The sequence below is a fragment of the Rana temporaria genome, chromosome 2 (assembly GCF_905171775.1).
Source record: "Rana temporaria chromosome 2, aRanTem1.1, whole genome shotgun sequence".
Taxonomy (NCBI): domain Eukaryota; kingdom Metazoa; phylum Chordata; class Amphibia; order Anura; family Ranidae; genus Rana; species Rana temporaria.
In genome coordinates this window covers 132,720,035-132,732,132 of record NC_053490.1, presented here as the reverse complement: position 1 = coordinate 132,732,132, position 12,098 = coordinate 132,720,035, and the positions used below count along the sequence as shown (strand labels likewise).

The 12,098-nt window shown below is 45.7% G+C and overlaps 1 protein-coding gene across 2 annotated transcripts in view; it reads right to left on the bottom strand.

Annotated features, from left to right (window-relative positions):
• Positions 1–12,098, bottom strand: part of RAB5B (RAB5B, member RAS oncogene family) — an 85,031-nt gene that overhangs the window by 28,378 nt on the left and 44,555 nt on the right. For both annotated transcript variants that reach the window (XM_040341078.1, XM_040341079.1), the window contains exon 5: positions 7,290–7,383. In XM_040341078.1, coding sequence (XP_040197012.1) covers positions 7,290–7,383 — 94 coding nt within the window. The remainder of the gene's footprint in view (positions 1–7,289; positions 7,384–12,098) is intronic.

Below are 12,098 nucleotides of genomic sequence, written 5' to 3'. Positions count from 1 at the left end.
TTTGTGCATACAGTGAAATAATCATCCGTTTAATCAAATGCTTTTAAGAGGAGGGATTCTGGGGTCTTATAGACCCCGGATCTCTCCACGAAGAGTACCGTCACATGCCTATTACTGTCACAATGGATGTTTTTTTAAAGCAGTAGTGTAAAAATACAAAATGTAAAAAAAATTATATCTCCTGTGCGAGTGAAGTAAAGTGGAAAACTGTAATGCTACATACACACGATAGGTTAGTCTGATGAAAACGGTCTGATGGACCGTTTTCATCAGACCAAACCGATCGTGTGTGGGCCCCATCGTTTTTTTTTTCTATAGGTTAAAAAAATATGAACTTGTTTTAAAATTATCTGATGGATAAAAAACCTTCAGAAAAAAACGATTGTCTGTGGATACGTCCATCGGTTAAAAATCCATGCATGCTCGGAAGCATTGAACTTCATTTTTTTCAGTACGTCGTTGTGTTTTACGTCACCGCGTTCTGACACGATCGTTTTTTTTTTTTAGCTGATGGTGTGTAGGCACGACTGATCATCAGTCAGCTTCATCGGATAACTGATGAAAAAATCCATCAGACTGTTTTCATCAGACTAACCTATCGTGTGTACAGGGCATAAGGCTTTTAAAACATTATCTATGGATAGTAAAATTTTCGTTGTTTGTCAACATTGCATGGGTGTGCACAATTTTAAAGCATGAGATGTTTGGCATCTTTTATACTTTAACAAAAAATTGGGTTATGTATTGTGCATTGTTGCATTATAACTAGAAAAAAAGGGATTTTTAGAACGGAACACCACGGGACACAGAGCCATTCATTACATAATGGGTTAAGGGTCACCAGCGGTGATTGGACACTGGCACAACCAATTGAAGACAGTTCCCCTCAATATAACCCCTCCCATCAGGGAAGCACCTCAGTTTTGTAGCAAGCAATAAGGTTCCCATAAGAAGGGGGGGACCTCTGTGTTCCGTGGCGTCCTTCAAGAAAAGGATTTTACAGGTAAGCTTTTATAAAAATCCCTTTTTCTTTATCGTACACCACGGGACACAGAGCCATATTCATTACATAATGGGATGTCCCAGAGCAATGCTCTATATGAAGGGTGGGAGACACAGATCAAGCAGGCCTATACTGCTCATGACCTTTCACATCTATTTGATAGAATCTGGAAAATGTGTGGACTGAAGACCAAGTTGCAGCTTTACAGATCTGAGTCATCAAAGCCTGGTGATGCACTGCCCATGAAGCACTTATCGCTCTGGTAGAGTGCGTCTTAACAGAAAAAGGAGGAGTCCTGTTCTTTAAACCATAAGCTTGAATAATTACTTGTCGAATCCACTTGGAAATGGTGGATCTCAATGCTGCTTGGCCCTTCCAGGGTCCATCTGGCAGAATAAACAAAACATTTGTTTTACGTATCTGAGCGTTGCTTGCAGATACACCTTTACTGCTCTCACTAGATCCAGAGCGTGCAATCATTTTTCCTCTGCTGTCCGCGGATCCGGAAAAAAAGAAGGCAGAACAATGTCTTGAAAAAAGTCGACACCACTTATTGGTAAAAAGGCAGGCTGGTCGTAGTACAATTTTGTCTTTGTGACAAATTAAATAAGGCTCTTTGTAAGAAAGATCTGCTTATTCAGATACTCTTCTAGTCGAAGAGATAGTTACCAAAAAGGCCAATTTCCTGCTTAAAAGGATCAGCAGAATCTGGCAAGTATGGTTCAAAAGGTTGCTTCTGCAACACTGACAATACTAAATTCAAATCCCATGGGCACAAGGGAGGTTTGACTGGCAGATTGATCCGCAGTACCCCTTGAATGAATGCCTGTGGTCTTTGAAAGAAGACTGATAGAGCTGATATTTGACCCTTGATGGTACTAAGGGTTAATTTCATATCCACTCCCAACGGGCAGAAAGCAAGAATTCTGCTTATATCCTCTTTTTGGGGATTCCATCCTCTGGATTCACACCAGGAAACATCTGCTTTCCAGACTCTATAATAGATAAGTCTGGAGGCTGGATTTCTAGCATTAATGAGCGTAGAAAGAGCTGGACCAGAGCTTTTGTAAGGAAGGATGGAACACTGGACCTTGCGACAGCAGGTCGTGTTGAAGCAGAAGCTTTCAGGGCCTTCCTACTGCCATCTTTAACTACTTGCCGACCGCCCACCGCCGTTATACGTCATCACTTTAAAGATGAATATCTCGGTAACGGCAGCAGCTGCTGCCACAATCGAGATATTCATCTCTTCAGTGGGCGGTCCGGTACACGATAACGGCGGTCTACGCGGCGGATTCGCCGCGAGATCGCCGTTATCGGTGGCGGGAGAGGGCCCCCCCGCCGCTCTCCGGGATCGGGACCATTCGGCAGCTGAGCGGGGACGAGACTGAAGGAAAAATCTCCTCCGCCCGTCCCCATAGCTCTGCTGGGCGGAAGTGACGTCAAAACGTCAGTCCCGCCCAGCCTCTTAAAGCAACATTTTTTTTTTGTCATTTGAAAAAATGACATTTCCAAATTTTTTTTTTTTGCATTTAAGCCCAAATATGAGATCTGAGGTCTTTTTGACCCCAGATCTCATATTTAAGAGGACCTGTCATGCTTTTTTCTATTACAAGGGATGTTTACATTCCTTGTAATAGGAATAAAAGTGATAATTTTTTTTTTTATTTCAGTGTTAAAAATTGTAAAATAAATAAAAATAAATGCGAAAACCCCCCAAAAAAATGTTTAAAGTGCCCCGTCCCGACGAGCTCGCGCGTAGAAGCGAACGTATACGCGAGTAGCGCCCGCATATGAAACCGGTATTCAAACCACACAAGTGCGCTTGTAAGACCGCTGCGCAAATACGGTGTGACAAAAAGTATTGCAATGACTGCCATTTTATTCTCTAGGGTGTTAGAAAAAAAAATATATAATGTTTGGGGGTTTTAAGTAATTTTCTTGCAAAAAAAAAATGTTTTAGTCTCGTAAACACCGACTCTGAAAAACAGGCCCGGGGCTAAAGTGGTTAAGATTTTGCCATACCAAGGCCTCCTGGGCCAATTTGGGGCCACTAGGATTACTGGTATTCCCTCCTTCTTGATCCTGCGCAGTAGTCTTTGTAGGAGAGGGATTGGAGGGAATGAATAGATCAGTGAGAACTGATTCCAGGGAATTATTAGAGCATCCGTTCAGTAGGCTAGAGGATCTCTCGTCCTGGACACAAAGTTGTACAACTTCTTGTTGACCTTGGAAGTTAGCAGGTCTACATTCAGGGTTCCCCATTTCCGGCATCTGGCCTGAAAGAGACCACTCTCCTGGTGATAGCTACTGGCGACTCATAGTCCGCTTGACAGTTTTCTATCCCTGGGATGAAGATTGCAGAAAGACAAGGAACATGATCTTCTGTCCATGCCAAATTTCAAAATCACCTCCTTCTGAGCACCCTGACTGTAGGTGCCTCCTTGGTGATTGATGTAAGCTACTGCAGTATCATTGTTGGATTGAATCCGAACCGGGTAGCTCTGTAACCTGTGTGTCCAGGTTCTGAGGGCTAGATATTATTGCCCGGATCTCCAGTCTGTTAATGGGCAGACTCTCTTCGTCTTGGCCCAGGTTCCCTGGGCTGAGGCTTCTTCGAATACTGCTCCCCAGCCCGATAGGCTGGCATCCGTAGACACCACCTTCCAGGTGATTGGGAGAAAGGATCTTCCTTTCCGCAAGTTTTCGGTCTTTAGCCATCAGTTGAAGCTTTGGCGTACTTGTGGAGACAGATGCATGGGTAAATCCAGAGCTTGGATCTCTTTGTTCCAGGCAGTAAGGATACTGCTTTGAAGTAGTCTCGAATGCAACTGGGCATAAGGGACAGCCTCAAACTTTCCCAATAGCCTCAACCTTGTGGATCAGGTCTTTCAGAGACTGTATCTTTGGCTCTGGCAGGAATACCCTGCTTTGGGCTGTGTCTATGATCATGCCCAGACACTCTACCCTTCTTTGGGTTTGTAGAGAGAATTTTTGTAGGTTTACAAACCATCCTAAATGCTCCAGGTATTTTACCGTAGTGAGCACAGCGTGATCCAATCCGGCCACTGATTGATCTATCACAAGTAGATCGTCCAGATAGGCTGTTACCGCTATGCCTTATGTCCTTAGATTTGCCAACAGAGCACCTTTGTAAATACTCTACGCGCGGTAGCTACCCCAAAGGATAGGGCCACAAATTGAAAGTGCCGTTGTTCCACCGCAAACCTTAGGAATCTTTGGTGCGCAGGATGGATGGGTACATGTAAATATGTGTCCTTGCTGTCTATGGACGTCCTGAATTCTCCAGGGTGGCGACCACAGATCGACTGGTTTCCATTCCGAAATGGCGAATGTTCAGAAATCGTTTTAGAGATCTTAGATCCGGGGTCCGACGTCTCCATTTGGTTTTGGGATCACAAAGAGGTTTGAATAAACCCTGAACCTTACTCTTTTTTGGGGGTACTTCTGTAACTACCCCTTGAGACAGTGATCCAAACCCTTGTAGAAGGATCATCTTTTTTGTGGATCTTTGAAAAGTCCTGAACTTCGGAACTAAGAAGATGGGATCTCTCGAAATTCCAGTTTGTACCCTGGAGGATACTGTAGATACTAACCACCTGTCCTGGATTTCTGTCTGCCATGCCACTGAAAACTGACAAAGTCGTCCCCCCATTAGGCCGAGCGGGGTGCCCCTTCACAGAGGGGCTTTGGAGTCTTTGTTGGCTCTTGAACCTCACGGCTTCTTGAGCCTGATTTCCTTTGGCCTTTGTGGCTGACTGAAAAGGCCGTCACCACTGGCTGGAGGCAGGTTTTTCGGGAACAGGGGAAAGAGAACGTTTAAAACAAGGTCCCTTGTTTTTCTTTTTCTCAGGTAAAAGAGTGGTCTTGTCACTTGATATCTTCTGGATACTTTTCCAGGTCGTCCCCAAAGAGCCATGGAGAGGGAAACTGGCCAGAAGTTTTTTGCATGGAGCTTCTGCTGGCCAATGCTTTAATAAAAGAACTCTGCGCATATGCACCAGCTGGCGCGATGCTTGCCGAGCAGAATCTCTCATGGCATCTATTGTAAAACATAAAGCCTTAGGTAAATTCTCTCAAATTTGCTTGATAACCTGGCACATCCCGACTGCTGCTACAGCAGGTTGGGTAACTGAACCTGCCAAAAGAAATTAGGATTTTTTTTTTAAGATTCCAGTTTATTTTCTGATGGATTTTTACACACTTGTGCATTATCCACCGGGCAGGTCAGGTTTTTATTTCTACAAGAAATAGCGGCATCTACCGAAGGCAGGCTCCATCTCCTCTATAGGATAAAGAATATCAAACTTCTTAGGAGGTGAGAAATGCTTATCTGCGTACATTAGTTCTTCTAGTAACAGGTGAACTGGGAAAGAGCATGCACCCTGCTGGGATTTTAATGAACCCAGGGAGGAGACAGGTAATTCAGTTAACTCCAAGGAGGGTAACTTAAATGCGGAATGCACCGTTTCAGCAAGAGAAAGGCTCCTCTGATCTCCCTGATCCATCCGACTCCTCATCCTCTGCAGGTGAAGCATCTTCCACAGAAGGAGATCTGTCTCGCTATTTGTCCTATTTTGTAGATTTAGCGATTAATGTGCGATTCTACTTTCTAAATCGCCTAGGGCTACTGCCAAAGTGTCTTCAGTGACATATGTAGGCCCAGACCTCACCGGGGAGGCTACTAATCCTGATAGCGGCAATGGCTCATCCTGTACAGGTGCGTCAGCTAAAACCAGTGAGGAAGGTACTGATCCAGTATTGCTAGAGCCTTCTGTCTCAAGTGGCGATGCCCTTTTTTATTTAAACATACTGTTTAAGCAAAGCCAAGGTACCTCAGAGCATATACTATGGTGCTTAGTTTAGCAATCCACATAAAGTATGCAACTTCAAACACACAGTTTCAATGCCCAAGTGAGTGTCTCTCTTGGTGTGTACCAGCCCAACCACATGGAGTCTCATGTGTCCCCTACAGTGCTGCTGTATCCATTCAAGGCGAAAGCCTGCTGGCATCTGTAGTTCCTTCATGGCGTTTGAATTGGCGCTATTTTCGTGCGCCCCCACTCCGATCGACCCGGCAATGGCAGTGATCGTATAGGTATGTTTTTCTCTCCCCTGTCCCTTCAAGCCGTTAGGTAGAAGCCCTTAAGCTTAGCATAGTAATGGCTGTTTAAACCTGTGTAGTTTGTTCCCCATTACTAACCTTTGTGCCACCTGTAGTGTTCTGAGAGGGGGAGAGGAGGAGGAGACGCTGAAGCCAGGCTTTGCAGCAGGGAAATGGAGCTTAGCTGACGTAACACACGTTGTGAGTTTACAACTCTTTACTCCCCGCAGTGGCGGCATTTAGAGAAGACACTTCACTTAAAATATAGGAAAGGTCCGTAAAAATTATTTTTTAGAACTCTGACCTCTTACCTTATCCACGCCACAGGTTTTCTGCTGAGATCAGACAGTACCAATCTTCGCCCCTCACGGGGGGGGGCAGTGTGTGCAAACCTTCAGGGATATGGGTTCCTATTTAAAGGATACCTCTCCCCTGGGCTTTGTAAAAGACTCTGACCAGGACTTTTAGTGAAGTAGCGAAAGTGCTGGACCTCAGAGCCCAGTCCTCCAAAGAGAGACATTACAGGCGACGCCATCCAGTTTTGACCTACTTTTACCCCCAGGGGGACTCTTTGACAGAGCTTTCCTTTTAGCATCCTATTGTGTTCAACACTGGAAAAAAACTGAGGTGCTTCCCTGATGGGAGGGGTTATATGGAGGGGAACTATCTTCAATTGGTTGTGCCAGTGTCCAATCACCGCTGGTGACCCTTAACCCATTATGTAATGAATCGCTCTGTGTCCCGTGGTGTATGATAAAGAAAGGTATTTTTTTTTTATGTGACATAAAAAACTGCAAAGCCCACCAATTTATTCACTAGGACCTCCGCTTTAAAAAAAATACATATTGTCTGGGGGTTCTAAGAAATTTTCTAGCAAAAAATACTGATAGTTAAACAGAAAGTGCCTGGGTCATCAAGTGGTTAAAAAACATTGAAATAAATGCAAAATAAAATATAAGCTGGGATCCTGACCCATAGGTCACCCAACTCTGACTCAATAACCTATCTAATTATCAAGACACCTTCAGTTTTTAAAGTGCAGTCAAATGAGACTTTGACATGTATAATGAAGTAAGATAGCCATAAAATGACATCAATTGAGGACAGGAGTAAATCAGTTCATCTACAAACACATTTCTTCTGAGAAAGATACTGCTTTACCTATTGCAAGAAACAGGTCATTGACATTCATGGCCGTTTTGGCGGAGGTTTCCATAAATAACAGGCTGTTGTCATCCGCATACGCCTGGGCTTCCTGTAAAGAACAAAAGGGAAAGTCAGCGCTTTAAGGGTCAATGACTCCCAAGTTACTTGGTAGGCAGTAAATGTGTAGATAACTCATAAGTATGTAGATTTCCTACAATACAGTCAACACTTAAACCCACAATACATAAAAATCAATTGTGTTTACTAAAGGTTTCAGAAATACGAGAGAAAAAAACAAAACAAAACAAAAAAAAAAAAAAAACGGGGGAACAATATGACTAAAAGGAAAATGAACTTATTGTAGCTTTTTGGATCTTCAACCTTATGCAAATTACCTAAAACTACTTACCCCGCTTTTTTATTCTTCAAATATTCAGTCTCATGAAAACCCAACAAAAACTGTTAAAACTTATCAGAAGGGCCCTGACCTGGATGCCCCTTTTACAAACATGCGTTTTGGGACCAAAAAGGCCCGCTGTGGGCGTTCCCATTCTTTGTAGATAAATTTATCAAAATAGGTCAGGTAGGGAAACACCATAGCTGTGCGGGCCGGCCTGTGAGACCCAAAAGGGACCGACACCTCTGTAGATGCCCCCGTTGTATCCTCCATTGTGATAAGCGCTCCTACAAGTGCCCTTTCCTGCGCTGACCCGGACACGGAATGATCCTCACTGTCTGAACGGTCCTGGTCCGCATCCTCTCAAACTTCAGAACAGGGGTCGGTTGCCACAGCAAGGCCCGAGTCTGAATCATAGCTTTCCCCAGAAGACGGTGGGGGAAGGGGGCGTTTTTTACCCCCCTTGTGCCTGCACGCCACTTCCACCCCGACAACAAAAGACTCCAGGACCGCCGACAAAGTGTCCATAGGCACCGCAGGTGCATGGGAACCGGTTGCCACCACAGGTATGTCTGGGGCAGAAGTGCCAGCTTCTGATGCCATGCTGACCCACACTCGCCTGACACCCGTTAGGGACCAAAGGCAAGCCACTAAAAAGTCCACCCTGCTAGCTGCCACAGACTAAGGGGCCCCCCGTAGGACTCACCACAAAGACCCAGGTACTGCGCTGTGCTGCCGTCCGCTCTCCCTCACATGGTGCTTGGTGTGAATTGCGCCGCTCCAGAAGGAAATCCCCCAGCGCTAGAGGCAAAACAAGCTGAGACTACTAGGAAACCGCCGCCTCAGCACGCTTGAGGGCTCCGGCAAAATGGGCACCGAACTTTAACTGAGGTAAAGAAAAATGGCCGTGACCGTGCGCCCCGCAATTTTACCTCAAACACCCCCAAGGCCCAAATAAAGGGAAGAGACTAGAGGACCCCATACACAGCACAGCCCCCTGTCCAGATTTGGAGGCCCCCCGGTCAGTCACACAGCAGATTCAAGTATGGGGGGGGAGGGAAAGACGGGGAGAGAAGAAGGGGAGAGTGAGAGACCCCCTATTCGACCTCCCAGGGAATACCCAGCTGCTCCATCCTACAGGGACAGGTAGGACCATACTTACCCCTCCTGGGGGGACTGCTGGATGCATTCAGTGGACAGACCCATCCCCCGAGCGGTACAAGGTGGCTGTCGGCCACAGCACACTGACACGAACAGCAGTAGCCCGGTCATATGTGTGCCCCGGAGCATATAGCTCGCCGACCACCCCTGGATCAGAAGGGACATGTCTTGGCCGACCCAGCGCGTAGCTAGTGCCTGCTCACGCTCGATGGCCGGGCTGGGGAGACTACCAGGATCTATATTATCCAGCCCGGCTGTTGATAGTAGATCACAGGAATCAAAATCAAAGAAAAAAACACAACAAATCTCCAGGACCAATGGTCCCCACCAGGAGCCAGGTCTTTCTACACTAGCTGCTGAATGCAGTGTGAGGGGTTATAGCCAGTAGGACCACCCCCTGGGCGGTACTGTGCAGTTTTGCTGTTTTTAGTTCTGCCTAGTCCTCTCCTGAAGGTGGCGATATAACCCTAAGGTCAAGATTTAAAGTGCTGTGTCCGTCAATGAACGAAAGAGAAATTATTATTTTTCTGGATTTTCTGTGGCACATTGGTGGGATTGGTGGCATATGAGCACTTAGAACACAGAACCTGGGACTAGTATATACACACGCAAACAGGCTCCTTCCTGTACAACCACATTTTCCATTTCTCCATTCTTCATATGTTAGCTCCTATGGACAGTGCTTTTCGAAGCATTGATTTGCTTGTGCCAATTTGGAAATGGAAAGCGCAATCTCTAAAACATTTCGTCATCTAAATGGATGTTAGGTCTTACTGACCTAATTATCTAAACACTGGTGTTTAACACTTTCAATGTGGAGAAATGATTGGTGGACTGTAGATATTATATTCCTAAGGTTTGCTACATGAATAGGAGTGATGTACATGGAGCTCCTCTCATTCTTCCCACTCACTGCAAATTTCCCAGGATCTGCCAGACTAAAAATTATAGCCTTCCTGCAGTTCTCTATTGACATAGAACAACAACACTGCTGTTATCCACCGACCATGTGATCTTTGTAGTAGCTTTATGTTATATAGGGGTATTTGGTATGCCTTGTTAAGCTTTCATACACCTTAATCTGTGGCCCTGCATAAACGAGATGTGATAAAAAATAAGATTAAAAGAATAAAATAAAAGCCATTGAATAAAGCAGAATGATATTACCGTATTTATCGGTGTATACCGCGCACTTTTTTGCCCTGAAAATCAGGGAAAAATCGTGGGTGCGCTATATATGCCGATACCTGCTTCCCGCGCCGAGTTTGAACCACTGCGGCGGCATATACCGAGCGCAGTACACTCGGGCATAGTCGGGCAGGCTCGGCTCCTCTCGCGGTCACGTCCTGGATGTACAGGATGCACAGGACGTGACCGCGAGAGGAGCCGAGCAAGCCCGACAATACCCGGGTGTACTGCGCTCGGTATATGCCGGCGCAGTGGTTCAAACTCGGCGCGGAAAGCGGGGATCGAGCGGGGAGGACACCGCAGAAGGACGTCGGACCCGACAAGGAGGACACCACCGAAGCCGCAGACGGACGCCGGACCAGACGAGGCAGACTATGGACGCCGCGCAAGACACCAAAACTGTAAGTACTAAAATGTTTTTTTACAGGAATGCGGGTCCACTTTAGGGGTGCGCGCTATACGCCGGAGCGCGCAATACCCCGATAAATACGGTAATCAACACAGCAACATGGGCATGCATGCTAAAGCAAAGATCCCAAAGATGTTCGAATGGCTATGAGAATTTACTCTCAGCAGAACTGTTGTTTTTCTGCAGAGGTCCCTTAAAGGGGTTGTAAAGGAATCCCCCCCCCCCCTAAATGGCTTCCTTTACCTTAGTACAGTCCTCCTTCACTTACCTCATCCTTCAATTTTGCTTTTAAATGTCCTTATTTCTTCTGAGAAATGCTCACTTCCTGTTCCTCACCACCATAATGCAAAGCTTTCTCCCTGGTGTGGAGCAAGCCTCTTCAGGGGGGAGGGGGCGAGCAGGAGTGTCAGGACACCCACTTACACACAGCTCCTTTATCTGCAAAGTAGAGAGCTTCCTGACCCTCCTTGCTCGCCCCCTCCCCCCTTAAGAGGCTTTCTCCACACCAGGAAGAAAGCCTTGCATTATGGTGGCCAGTTACAGACAGAAGAACAGGAAGTGAGGATTTCTCAGAAGATATAAGGACATTTAAAAGCAAAATTGAAGGATGAGGTAAGTGAAGGAGGACTGCACTAAGGTAAAGTAAGCTATTTAGGGGGGAAAAAAAATCCTTTACAACCCCTTTAAGATCTTTCAACAAATACAAGTCAGGTTTGGGTGGGTGTTCTAAAATGTCACACTTTGCTTGCTTGACGGCATCCATTGTGAAAGTTCAGACCTGTAAACCAGCTGTGTTGCATATACAGAATGAGCCTCTGCATCACAACCTGGCCTGTTCTGTTTTCCTTCATAGCCTCCGATGATTTCAGAACATTTTTGTGTGCCAAGATCCTGTAATTGTTTCTCCACGTTCTAAATAAAGCAATGAGGAGCATTCCTTCTACATGTCAGAAAAGTAAAGTCATCATTTTCCTGTGGACTCTGAGTCACAACATTTCTTAAGAAGGCAGTCCCAGTGGTTGAGGCATCTGCCTTGCAATACTGGGGTCACTGGCTTGAATCCTGGCCAGGACACTATCTGCATGGCGTTTGCATGTTCTCCCTGTGTTTGTGTGGATTTTCTGTGTACTCCAGCTTCCGCTTACACGTGAAGACGTGCTGGTAGGCTCCTGTCTAAAGCTTAATACACACCGAGTTATTTTTTGTTCAACCCAGCAGGTTGAACGGAAAAAAAAAAACTGTCAGCTCTGGTTGGAGTCACTGCACTAATGATCCAACATTAGTACTGTGATCTCCCCCACTGAGCTGTTTTGTTCTAACAGGGGGGGGACCCGCTTGCCAGAACACTCCAGTCAGCACGCTCAGCCATTAGCTGAGAGCACTGATCGAAAATCAGTCGTCTACTGGTTTTCCAGCATGCTCATTCGACAGAAGCCGGCCAAACTGCTGGCTTCTGTCTGACCGGCTGCCATACACATGGGCTGAATGTTAGTCGGTTTTTATTCAACCAGCAGATTGTGTACCGATGTTGTCCGGCATTTGGCCCATGTGTACGGGGCTTTAAAGTGTATAATAATACACAATGTATGTGTACAATAATAATAAAAAATGGTAACCACAAACTTAGTTGAGTTGTCTCAAATCAAATGATCCAAGTTTTATCCACAGT